The following is a 12,096-nucleotide window of genomic DNA, read 5'->3' as shown; positions in this document are numbered from 1 at the left end:
TAATTTTGAACAATCTGAGCAGTAAGAATTTGAGCTTTCCCGCAATCCTCTTATACAGCTCCTTTCATCCACTGAACGCAAAGAGGGTAAGTATCATTAACCTTATTTTATAGATTAGAAAACTGAGGCATTGAAAGGTGAAGTGACTAGCTCAAGGTGACGCAGCAGGTTAGTGGCAAAGCCAAGGATAAAATTTAATTTTCATAGCTTACACTAACCAATTTGTCCTCCTTTATTTGAAATATATATTCCTTACACTCTATTATAATTTAATTTAATTCCTAAATTGAAACAGCTCAAAAATGAAGAGCCTATTGCCACCAAGAGACTATACAGTAAGTCATATTTGGAAAATAGCACTTGAAGTTCTCAGCTGATATACAAAACTGAAGTCTACAAGAGACGGCAGTAATGACTCTGCTATTGGCTGGTATTCTCATTCCCACTGAAAAGGATGGTGAATTGGTGGGAACACTGCCTTAGAATCCACTGTTTTAAAACATCCAAATGGTGATTTTAAAAGCATTTTATCTCTTTTATTGATCCAAAATCTGTTTCCAGGGAACCAAGAACAAAAGCTAGCAGCAGAACTGTCAGGACACTGAAATGTCAGTGGCTGCCAACTGAGACCTGCAAGTGCAATCTTTCAAAACAGCTTGTAATGATATGTCTATACTGAAAACACCCCCCTCCTCATAAAAAAAAAAAAAAAAAACCAACAAAAAAACCCACAGTAGTTAGTCTCAGAGTACGGGTCAACTGACTTGGGCTTGCACTACAGTGCTAAAAATAACAATGTAGACATTCTCACTTGGGCTCTATTTTTATCCCTAGTGTGAGTACTGCAAGCCTGAATCAGTTGACCTGGGCTCTGAAATTCTTAGCTGCATTTTTATTTATTTATTTTGCAGCGTGTATGTATCCTGAGATCCAGCTGGAGATTCCTATTAAGGTTTTCAGTGTCTTAAATGTGAATTAATTTTTATTAATATAAAATAATTTATTTTAAACAAACTATTTTTAAAATAAAGGAGTTTCTCTAATTAAAGTTTTTAAAAAATACTAAAATTATACATCAATTGTACAATGCTATGATATGTAACACTATCACTCCTTAGTTTGTCGAAGGCTGGAGGCCAGAGCACACCAGAGAGGCATGAGTATGTGATGTAACCACATACCTTGTTATATGTAATATGTATGTACACAGATAATTTCAGAGTCTCTGGAATACTATAGCTACAAGCAGACTGTTAAGGCACTCAATATAAATAACTCACAAATTCCAGAAAATCTTTAAAAAGATGCTGGAGAACTTTCTCATTTTTGCTGCAGAATTGCCAGAGAGCTGTGGAGACGCAGCCTATGCTGTACATTTCAGAGGGCTACTGCTGGGTTTGAGTAGTCCAGAACAGGGCAAATTAGCAAAGAACAGCTACACTTGATATTATCTATTGTATTTTAGTCTACCTTACTTAAAAAAATAATGTTTACAAAATCTACTCTATACAATTTTATACTAATCAAGCAACCCCTAAGTAATCTTATTAAAACCCCAAAAGCAACTGTATTCAGACTAACCCAAACTCTTCCAACATGCATGGCTTCCACACTGTTGTTATGCTTTATGGCACTCTCTAGATCTTCAAATCCATTCCATACTATCTGCACAACAGAGATCTCACTGGATTCTTGACTGATATTAGAGCCATACTGGTTTCTGTCTTCTGTGCTGGACATTTGCTTTTGCTTCTCAAATGGTAGATTCTGCTTTGCTTCTCGATGGCGTTGTCTTAGGGAGCGAAGCTTACTAATCTTCCCATAAGACACTTTAATATTGGGATCTAGATCAACAAACTCCAGATTCCATGGAAAAACATGAACGGTATTTTTCTGAAATGCCTTTGTGGCTGATGTGCTCTGTACACTAGGAGGCTGGGACTGACATACTCTGAAAATAGAGTCCATGTGAATCAAGTTTAATAGCTCATCTCTGAATGCACTCATTTCACTCGTACCACAGGAAGTCTCCTGTTTCTGCTCAGGAGAGCGAGAGAAAATGCTCCCGATAAAATTCCATACGTTTGGCAGGACATTTGAGCCAAATGTCTCTTTTGCATCTGGCTTACACTGTTCGAGGACATCTGGATTTAAATGAGATTCTTTGGCCAAAGGTTCCTTTATGATTTCTCCTTGATCCATGTTACTTTTAATAAATCTTTCATGTAAAAAGTCACTTTTTGAGGAAGGCAGATTGGTGGTGTTTTCTTCAAGCTGGCGTGTTTTTGGACATACAAAAAGCTGTGTGCGAGGTTCTAGTCTCCCATAAGAAGCAGGTGGCTTTAGTGTACCTGCAATTAAACAAAAATCATCAGTACATTTATCCACCTTTGATAAAGGCTCTCTGTAGCATTGCACAAAATGCCTCCATCACCACTTACCAATTCGAATGTAAATATGAGTATTCTGCTCAACCCACACTGGGAAGATGGCTTTTGGAAATACTATTCGAATCTGGTCAAGAAGATGCTTTTCAAGAGAGGAAGCATGCAGCTCCTAAAGACAACTTTGCATAATTAGAAATCAAATACTTCACATTACATTTTGCATTTGTTTTAAGATACAAACTGTATATCCCTATATAAAATCAAATTTGAATTATACACATGCAATGTACACCACCAATATATAGGAAACAATGCCTTGAGGACAAATGGAACAGGTTGAGGGCCAGGGAATGCTTATCATGAATAACAAAAGTATGAGAGCAATTTAAATGTTTTTATTACCAGTATTTCCCAGTCATCTGCAGAGAGGGGTTCCACTTCTACTTGCTGACAGGATAAGGCTTGGGAGCATGGCTCAAGGAATATCTGGCAGAAAATAACACTTTTTAAAAAAAATGTTTAGCCTCTGATATTTACATAAAGAAAAAAGTTAAATCTTTAAGTAATTTGAAAGAATGAAGTCTGCTTCACTGTACACTTTGGATGATTAAAATTACTTGCCTTTTAAATTACATTAGCTATACCACTTAACACAGCATGAAGCTTCAATATATTACTCCTGAGGGAATTCTGCACCAAAAAATTAAAAACTCAGTGCCAAAAAAATAAAATTTTGTGCACATTTTAAAATTCTGCAATTTTTTTGTCAATAAAGACTGTGGAAGCTCCAGTGAGGAGCACAGGCCAGTGCTGTACAAAGGTGGGACATCACCCTGCAGCCCTCCCTCCCCCCAGGACAGGGACTCAGTGGTAAGGCTGCACCCGGACCCTGACACAACGCAAGGGCCAGGCCTACCCCAGAAACACCCCGGAGCCCTGCCCTCTGTGCCAGGCATACCAGGTGTGGGCAGGCAGGCTCAGCCAAGCAGGATCCAAGTGTGGATGGGCTTAGTGTGGAGGCATCCAGGTGAGGGGTGAGAGGGTTCTGTGTGAGGCAATCTGGGTATGGGCAGCTCAATAGGGGAGATGGATGCACAGGAGCTCATTGTGGGGTTCTGGGTGCAGGGAAAATGAGACTCTGCAGGGGAGCCGGGTGAAGGTGGTTGGGGTTCGGCAGATGGGGTATGAGTGAGAGGGTCTGGGGCTTGACAGGAGGGTCTGCGTGTGGAAGGACTCTTCGGGGTGGTCCAGGTGCAGGGGGGATGGGGCTCATCAGGTGGGGGAAATCGATGGTCCTGCTTAACGGGTGAGCCCCAGCTGCTGCTGCTGAGGGGCACCGCATGCCGGGCGGCACCACATGCCGGGCTCCCGCTTCCCCCCTTTCCCATCACCTTTCCTCTCCCCACTGCCCCCTGCCTCATCCCCCTCCTCTCACTCCCACATCCCCCTCCCTTATAACTACCCCCTTCTTTCCCCATTGTGTCTTCCCCCCATCCCAGTACACAACCCCCATTTCCCCCACCCCACCCTCTTGCCCTGCCCCACCACAAGCACTCACAATTGTACAGAAAACAGGAAGGCTCCCAGCACAGAGAATGGGGAGCATGACCAGCACTAGGACCCAGGAGGCAGCATTCAGCTGCAGAGTCAACAGCTGGAACTGAACCTTCCTTCAGCCAGGCAGCTCTGCATTCCCAGAAATGGCAGCGGCATGTTACCCAGCGTGCCCCGCATTCCTCGCCTCTGTTTCTTGGGGCAGTGCCTCCCCCAACTACTCCCATGGGCATCCCCGGGCCAGCTGCTCCTGGTGCCAGAAAGCATGGGAGGTGGGTGAACCCCTGGCTTAGGGAGGCTAGCCCCCAGCCCCGCCCCTTCCACCCACGGCCACGCCCCTTCCACGCCCACCAGAGCCCAGCCCCACTGTGGCTACTGACCCCTGCCCAGTGGCCCCAGTCCTCCCCATGCCCCCTGCCTCAGGCTAGTACCCTCAGCGCCCCCTGGCCCCGGAGTGCCGGGCAGCGTGGCCCCAGCCTCTCCGGGCCGCTCCACCGGGCCCGACCCCAGGCCAGCATGCCCCAACTTCCCTGGGCCGTACCACCAGGCCTGACCCCCAGCATGCCCCAGCCTCCCCGGGCCCCAGCACCAGGAGGATGGGTGGCACGGCACAGCCCTGGGGGCACACCGTGACCCCAAGCCTACCTGCCCCAAGGAACAGCAGGCAGGATGGGGCCTGGGGGTGGAGCATGGACAGGGGGATGTCAGGCTGTTTGGGAAGACAATGCCTTCCCGTGACTACGATGCCCACCGCCCATGCTGGAAAACACGGGCATGTGACCACTCTTGCGGCTTCCCTTTGCTTCCCCATCATTTTCTGCTGGGAAGCTAAGAAATCTGCAGAGGGACCTGAATTCCGTGCCTGCAGAATAGTGGTGCAGAATTCCCCCAGGAGTAAAATATAGTACGTGATTTCTTTTGTGCCATGCTTAGGCTATAGACCACCCCCATTCCCCTATAATCAACACAGCAGGTACAAAGTGAAAAGAAGTAGCAACATCAATAATATTATTAGTGGATTAACTATCAATCAAATTTCAAAGCATACCAAGAACAAAGGAATCACCATAGGGGTTACAGCAGTATTTTTAAAAACCTAACTAAAACCAAACAAAAACATAGAGCACAGTTTCTGAATACATGTTTCTGAAATTTTGAATTAGCCTAAAAATAAAGTGGAATTTGGAAAGCTCAAAAGTATAAATTACTGTATACAGTTATATAAGGCAGAAGCAGTCGAAAAGCAGTTTTCCACTTGTAAGGAAAAAATCACAGTTTTATGAGTGGGCTCACAGAAGCATCCCTTCCACAACACAACTTTCAGGAATTGGTCATCTCATTGGTATAAGCTGACCATCAGGAAGAATGCTGGGAGCTGATGCAGCTCAGGGAGAAGCAGATTGTTTCAGAGAAGCCAGTCAATACAGAAAAAAATAAAGGGTGATGTTTACCAAAAATTCCATTTGTCAAAGTGTAGCACTTTTCAAGATACTTAACATTTTTTTCTTTAAATAACGTTCTCTTAAAACGAGGCAACTTTTAATCCTCTGTCCTCTGGGCAACTGCAGCTTCAAATCAGGTTTTCCAAAATAACCAATTGGCTTTACACCCTGCAGGATCCTAAAGTTTCAATGTATACAATACAAATAAGAAATATCCTTTCCCTTCCATACAATAGTAAATAGAAGGGAATATTTTTCATGGAATACTATTACTGCAAATAAACACATGCTTCCTGAAGGCAAAGGGATAGTGGGGCCATCTATTTTAATTTGTTCCTTTGATAGGACAGAAGACTTTATTTATTTGGTGAATTTTTTGCTAGGATCTGAAGGTTGCTCATAAGGATTTTCTTCTGTGAGCTAGTAATTTCCAGATTTTAACAGCATAATTGTGAGGATTTATTTCTTTATTTAGCATTTGTATATCTTAAATAAGCATAAATGTGTAAAAATCTGGCCACGACTACAGCTAGGGGGGCAACAGTACCTAATCTAGTTAGATCTCATCAGCAGAGCCAATATCATTATCTTGTGAACAGTAGGAAAATGGCAGATTTTCACAATATTCTATGGGCTATTTTTCTTAACTATTGTATCTAGAGTCAGGATAAAACAATTCCAGTTGAGATTAAAATAACCACTCCAGCAGCTATACAATGTCATACAAATTTTCCAGTTACTTCTGCTGTTGACTCAACAAGATGTTTTATAGTCCAGTGGCCGGATAACCATTAGCTTTCCAGTAATGATTTTCCAAAAGCAAACAAGTGGAGGTGCCACACTGCCTCACCTAAAATGTTTCCTGCGGTGCATTCTTTCTATAAATAAAGTTTATCATGTGTGAAATATACTTAGAACAGCTGTGTGTGAAGTAATACTTTTCTGCCCATGTTAATTTAATTTTCCACCCACTATAACCAAAACACTGTGTTGTTGAAAAGATTTACAGTCACATGATGGACAAAACTTTGGCTGTGTACTGTCTCCTGGGCACCTGTCCAACTTCTCTTTGTAACAGGAGTCACAAGAAGAACTATAGCACCTGGTCTAACAGTGAGGAAAGGCAGATCCTTTTACAGCAAATCTGCAACATGTGTACAAGGAGAAATGAGTCGAAGTCTCAGGGCAGAAAGAATGTCAAATGAGTTAGGAATAAGTGCATAATTATAAACAAAATGACAAGAACTGAAGAAAACAAACAATTACCATGAGAAAATTCCAAACTTGTTTTATTTCTTTTAAAAATACTTTTCCTTTAAATTAACATTTCACTACACACTCAGACTTCAATGCTGCAAAGACCTACCCAAATACTTAACTGTACACCCTGTAAGTAGATCTATTGATTTCAGTGGGTAAATCTTTGCAGGACTGGGGCTTAAGCCCCGACTCCTGCAATTTATTCCATGTGAGTGGACACCTCTTACCACATACAGTCCCAGCAAAGACAGCGGGGATCTGTCTGCCTCCATGGAACAGGTTGCATGACTGTAGCCTAAACTGTAAAGCATTATTCCTTCAGAATTTTTTTTTTTTTTTAAAGTGCATTCCAAACCTGCTCTCCTTCTGCAATGCCAAGTTTCTCTGCTAGGTGTCTGTTAATTTCAGCAATATTTTCACCATGGTGACCATGATGTCTGATTTCCATCCAACTCAAGAATATAGGCTGGTGACCCCAGGAGACTTTCACAGCTTGGCCCTGTTGATTTCAGAGAACAGAACAACATTAATATCAAACAATTTAAATTAAATTATCCTCATTCTGACTAACAATATAGACAAAATCTTCAATTTGATTACAAAATGAACAGAAATGTGTAATTTGTTTCTGGATTTGTCATGCCCTATTTTAATGAATAAATGTAGGATCTTAGCACTAGTAATACAGAAATACACTGAATCATTGCAAATCTGAATAGGGCTCTCTGTGCAGGTGCAAGGGTTTGCCTATATATATCCAATGTGATCATTGGGGCCTTGCTTTGATACATAATAGGAACATCAAGTAATGAAGGTAGAAAAAGAGGTTGACATGCACAAAAGGTTATGAATCTGTTTGGTACTCCAATATATGCATCTTGTCAGTTCTCCTTTAAAGGTTAATTTTAGGATGACCATATTTCCCTATGCTGAATATGGGACAACTGGTAAAATTACTTATATTCAAATAAATTCAATGGCAATCGTATAAACGTTCAAATTAGCATCAAGTTGACTGAGCCCCTGTTAAAAAGAAATACTGCGTAATTGGATTCTTTTTATTTACCTTCTTACCTTTAAGGCTTTAGAGTTCACACGGGGAGGGGTGACACACACACACCCCTACCCCCCCACACACACACAGAAGGAGGGGTGACGCACACACTCCCGTACACCTATCTCACACAGTGGGGGTGACCGACGGACCCGACCCTCCCTGCCCGGCACGCTTCAACCTCCATGCTTGGCTGGGCCCCTGGGATGGACCCACCTCTCCTGGTACCTAGCACTGTGTCTTCCCGAGACAACTCATGAGGGGGGCATGCAGGGTCACATGTCCCCCCTCCCCCCAGATTTCTGCCAGGGTTCACACCAGAATGTGGCCAGCAGCAACCTTTTGGCCCTGTGCGGGAGGGAAGGCATGGGAGCTGCTTCCAGTCACAGGGCAGAAGGAGGGGGGGGGGTACCGGGAGGAAGTGGTTAAGCCCTAAAGATGCATTGTGCACCAGGGCCCAGGAAACCTGACTGCAGGGGCTTCAGCGAACCCAGCCAGAGAGGTGGCTCAGCAGAGGAGGGTGCCTAGGGGATGGAGCAGTACTGTGCTACCTGAGGGCAGGACCCAAAGGGAGGGGTGGGCGAAGAGGGTGCTAAGCCCCTGCCCAGGGGGATACTGTGGAACCTGCAGGTTCGAGGCATAAAAAGGCTAGAAATCGCTTCCTTTCACCACTCCAGAGCTTAGCTGAGAGGCTTCCCCGTGCCAACACTGTGCGGGGCTTTGGCACATGTAGGGATCGGCTCCTCCTGGACAGCACTCCGGGCCAGAGGGTCTTGGGTTTTCCTGGGGTTTCTGCCCAGCCAGAGGTAGTGGGGGAAGGAAGGAGCCTGCTGGCCAGGCTGTTGGTGAGCTGAGCACTCCGGCCAGGGGCTGGTTCTCTGCACAGTGCTGGGAGTGCCCCACTGGGGGGGATATGGAGGAGCAGTAGGGCTGGGGGAGTGAAGGGGCAAAGCAAGGAGAGGACAGCAAGAGGGGAAGCACGTAAAGGGCTAATGGGTGGGCAGCAGAGGTGACACGTAACCAGCCGCCGCTGGCGCCTGCCTGCACTCCCCCAGCCCTACTGCTCTATCAAGCAATTGTTGGAGTGCGGAAAATGTAAAGATGTGGGATATTAGGAGGGATTTGGATGAATACAGGCAGATTGTGTGGCATTAGGAATCAGGGATGACATTCCAGGCTACAATTTTTTGGAGAAGGGGACAAGTGGAGGGTTGTATCGTGTCAAAAACATGATATGATGCTGCATTTATTTTGTTTCACTGGACAAATCAACAAGAGTTAAAGGCAACTTGACAGAAAGTTATTTTATATTGTCAGCTACTATGTTTCTTGTACCTTCCTCTGAAGCATCAACTATTTATCACTGTCACACAGGATACTGAATTAGATGTCCCAGGGATCTGATCTAGTATACATTCCTATATTCCTGGTCTTAACATCCGGGATGCCCAAAGTCCTCTCTAAGTCCTTGTAAATTTCAGAGTGGATGGTAGCAATTCTACCCAATAGTGATTCCAGCAACCTGTGGACCACAAGAGTCCTGGTTTGATTTTTGGCTGTGATAACAGAAAGCACACTAGACTCCAGATGGATGGGGGATTTTGTCAACTGGCCAAAGGGACCCTAGTCCAAACATGGCCCCCGTCCTGAATTCTCTGGGATTACCATGGTCTAAGCACGGCTCGCACATAACAGAGCTTCATGGTCTTCACATTGTGCTCTGCCCAACAAGACATTGTCATGTCAACCTAGAATATTACAGGCTTGGAGCACCTCGCCACCGCAAGGGGATGCTAGTGGTGAGGGGCTCTGATGGCAACAGGGGGGGCATTGTGAGAGGGCACAGACAACAATAGGGTGCTATTGCTGGTGGTGGGGAGTGTCGCGAAGGGGTATCACTGGCATCAAGGGGGTGCTGCTGGAGTCAAGGAGAGCATTGTGAGAGGGCACTGGTGTTGAAGAGGGGCCTCGGAGGCATCAAGGGCAGTGCTGCTAGCATTGTTGGCACTGAACAGGGCATTGTGAGGGGCACTGGTGTTGTGGGGCGCATTGCTGGTGTCAAGGAGGACTGATGCAACGGGTCACTGGCATCACAAGGACCTGTCATAAGGAAGTACTTGTCTCGAGGGGGCATTGCTGGCATTGAGAAAAGGCGTCATGAGGGGATACTGGCATCAGGGTGTGTTGCGGATATTGAGGGGGCATTGGAGAGGGAGTATCGCTGGCACTGAGGGGTGCATTGCGGAGGACTGATGCAAGGGGGTGCTCGCCTAGAGGTAGGGCATCAAGACGGGAAATTTGGATTTGAGGGGTAATCATGATGGGGTGCTGGCATGGGGGTGTTGCTTACATCAAGAGGGACATTGTGAGAGGGCACTGGCATTGAGGGGGTCAATGGTGGCATTGAGTGGGGTGTTGTGAGGCGATGCTGGAGTCGGGGGCATCAGGAAGTGTTGTGATGCTGGTGTCTGAGGCATTGCTAGTGTTGAGGGGCTCCTTGTAAGGAGGCACCAGTGTCAGGAGGTATTGTAAGGAGGTACTGATATAGGGGGCGTTGCTGGCATTGGGAATGTCAGAAGGTGCTGGCATCAGGGGGCATTGCTGGCAAGGAAGGGGAGCATTGTGAGGAGCTGCTGGCATCGGGGAGGCATCACTGGCACTGAGGGATGTCGTGAGGAGGTATTGGCATCAGGGTGTCATTGCTGGCATCAGGGGTCATCATGAGGAAATACTGGCATCAGGGGTCATCGCCACCATCAAGGGGGTATCGTGGGCAGTGCTGGCATCAGGTGGTGCCATTGGCATTGAGGGAGGTATCTGTGGTGTTACTGGTGTTAAAGGGGTGTTGTGAGGTGGTGCTGGTATTGGAGATTGTTGCTGGCATAAGGGGCCGTGTGAGGCGGCGCTAGCATGGAGAGGTTGCTACCGGGGGGCGAGGCATCTCGAGAAGTTGCTGGCATAGGAGGGGCAGTGTGAGGAAGCGCTGGCATTGGGGGCATTGCAGGACACAGTGAGGAGGAGCTGGCATTGGGGCATTGCTGGCATCATGCACTGGATTTAGAGGGCATCACTAGCACTGGGGGTGTCACTGGCTCTGGGGCATTGAGGACATGGGGCATGCTGGCATCGGGGGCACATTGTGAGGAGGTGCTGGCATTAGTAGGGCATCACTGGCATTGGGGGCATGTAGTGAGGAGATGCTGACATTGGGGCATTACTGGCATTGGGAGGCGATGTTAGCATTAGAGGGCATTGCTGGCATTGGGGGGTGTCGCTGGCATTGGGGGTGTCGCTGGCATGGAGTGGAAGCGTTGTGAGGAGGTGCAGGCATTGGGGTCATCACTGGCATTAGGGGGCATCGTGGAGGTGCTGGCGCTGGCGGTGTCACTGGCATTAGGGGGCATCACGAGGAGGTGCTGGTGTTGGCATTAGGGGGCATCACGAGGAGGTGCTGGTGTTGGCATTAGGGGGCATCACTGGCATAGAGGGTGTTGGTGTGGGGGGAGTGTCATAAGGAGGTGTTGGCATCAGGGGTGTTGCTGGCATGGAGAGGGAGCGTCGTGAGCAGGTGCTGGTGTCGGGGCCATCACTGGCAGTCGGGGCATCACTGGCATGGAGGGGGAGCATCGTGAGGAGGTGCTGGTGTCGGGGGCATCGCTGGCATGGAGGGGGCGCATCATGGGGAGGGTGGGTGTCGGGGGTGTCAGTAGCATTGGGGGGGCTCAGTGTCGCCATGGCAGTGGGATGCTGGCAGGGAGAGGGGGTGTCTAACGAACTGGCGGGGGGTAGTGCCGCTGTCACAGCAGCGATGAGGGGGAGGCCGGCTAGGAGGGGTGAAGCCATGAGGGGCGGAGGAGGGCGCCTCGCTGTCACCCCAGCGATAGGGTGCTGGTGGGGAGAGAGGACGGGACTCTGCTCTGAGCCGCTCCGAGGGGCCCCTCCGCCCAGAGCCCGGACGGGGCCCACCCCCGGTACCTGCTGCAGGCGAAGGTGGGAGGCCAGCGCAGGAGGCAGGTGCAGGAAGCAGTCCCGGGCGCCGCTGAAGGCGACAGTCACAGCAGCGCCTCCCGCGCCCCCTCCGCCGGGGTAGCCGCTGCCCCACATAATGCCCGCAGCACCCAACCCCGGCGCGCCCCGGCAGCATCGAGCGGCCGCTCCGCGCCCAGGTAGAAAGAAGGAAGGAAGCACAAGCCCTCAGTACATTGCCCCCCACCCTCCAGCGGCATTGGTATGGCCCATCACAGGCCAATGAGAGTGCGTACCACGCTCACCCGCTTTCTCTGATTGGCTGGTCTCTCGAGGGCTTCTGTTGGTGCTGTCTGGCCCGTCCAAATCTCTCTTGTACTTCCCCGCCCGGAGCCAATAAGAGCCCGGTAAACGCTCCCCGTTTCTGTGATTG

At 47.9% G+C, this 12,096-nt stretch overlaps 1 protein-coding gene across 3 annotated transcripts in view; it reads right to left on the bottom strand.

Annotated features, from left to right (window-relative positions):
• The window catches only part of PEX1 (peroxisomal biogenesis factor 1), a 51,923-nt gene extending 40,024 nt beyond the window's left edge, over positions 1 to 11,899 (bottom strand). For all 3 annotated transcript variants that reach the window (XM_024219041.2, XM_024219044.2, XM_024219042.2), the window contains exons 1-5: positions 11,673 to 11,899; positions 6,999 to 7,142; positions 2,790 to 2,873; positions 2,442 to 2,556; positions 1,582 to 2,351 (exon numbers count right to left, since the gene is read on the bottom strand). In XM_024219041.2, the coding sequence (XP_024074809.2) occupies positions 1,582 to 2,351; positions 2,442 to 2,556; positions 2,790 to 2,873; positions 6,999 to 7,142; positions 11,673 to 11,801 (1,242 nt within the window). In that variant the 5' untranslated portion in view covers positions 11,802 to 11,899. The remainder of the gene's footprint in view (positions 1 to 1,581; positions 2,352 to 2,441; positions 2,557 to 2,789; positions 2,874 to 6,998; positions 7,143 to 11,672) is intronic.
• Positions 11,900 to 12,096: the final 197 nt, after the last annotated feature.

This window comes from Terrapene carolina, unplaced genomic scaffold (assembly GCF_002925995.2).
Source record: "Terrapene carolina triunguis isolate 2854851 unplaced genomic scaffold, T_m_triunguis-2.0 Scaffold84, whole genome shotgun sequence".
Lineage (NCBI taxonomy): Eukaryota > Metazoa > Chordata > Testudines > Emydidae > Terrapene > Terrapene triunguis.
Note: the sequence above shows the minus strand (reverse complement) of the source record. Positions and strands in the feature narration are given on the sequence as shown.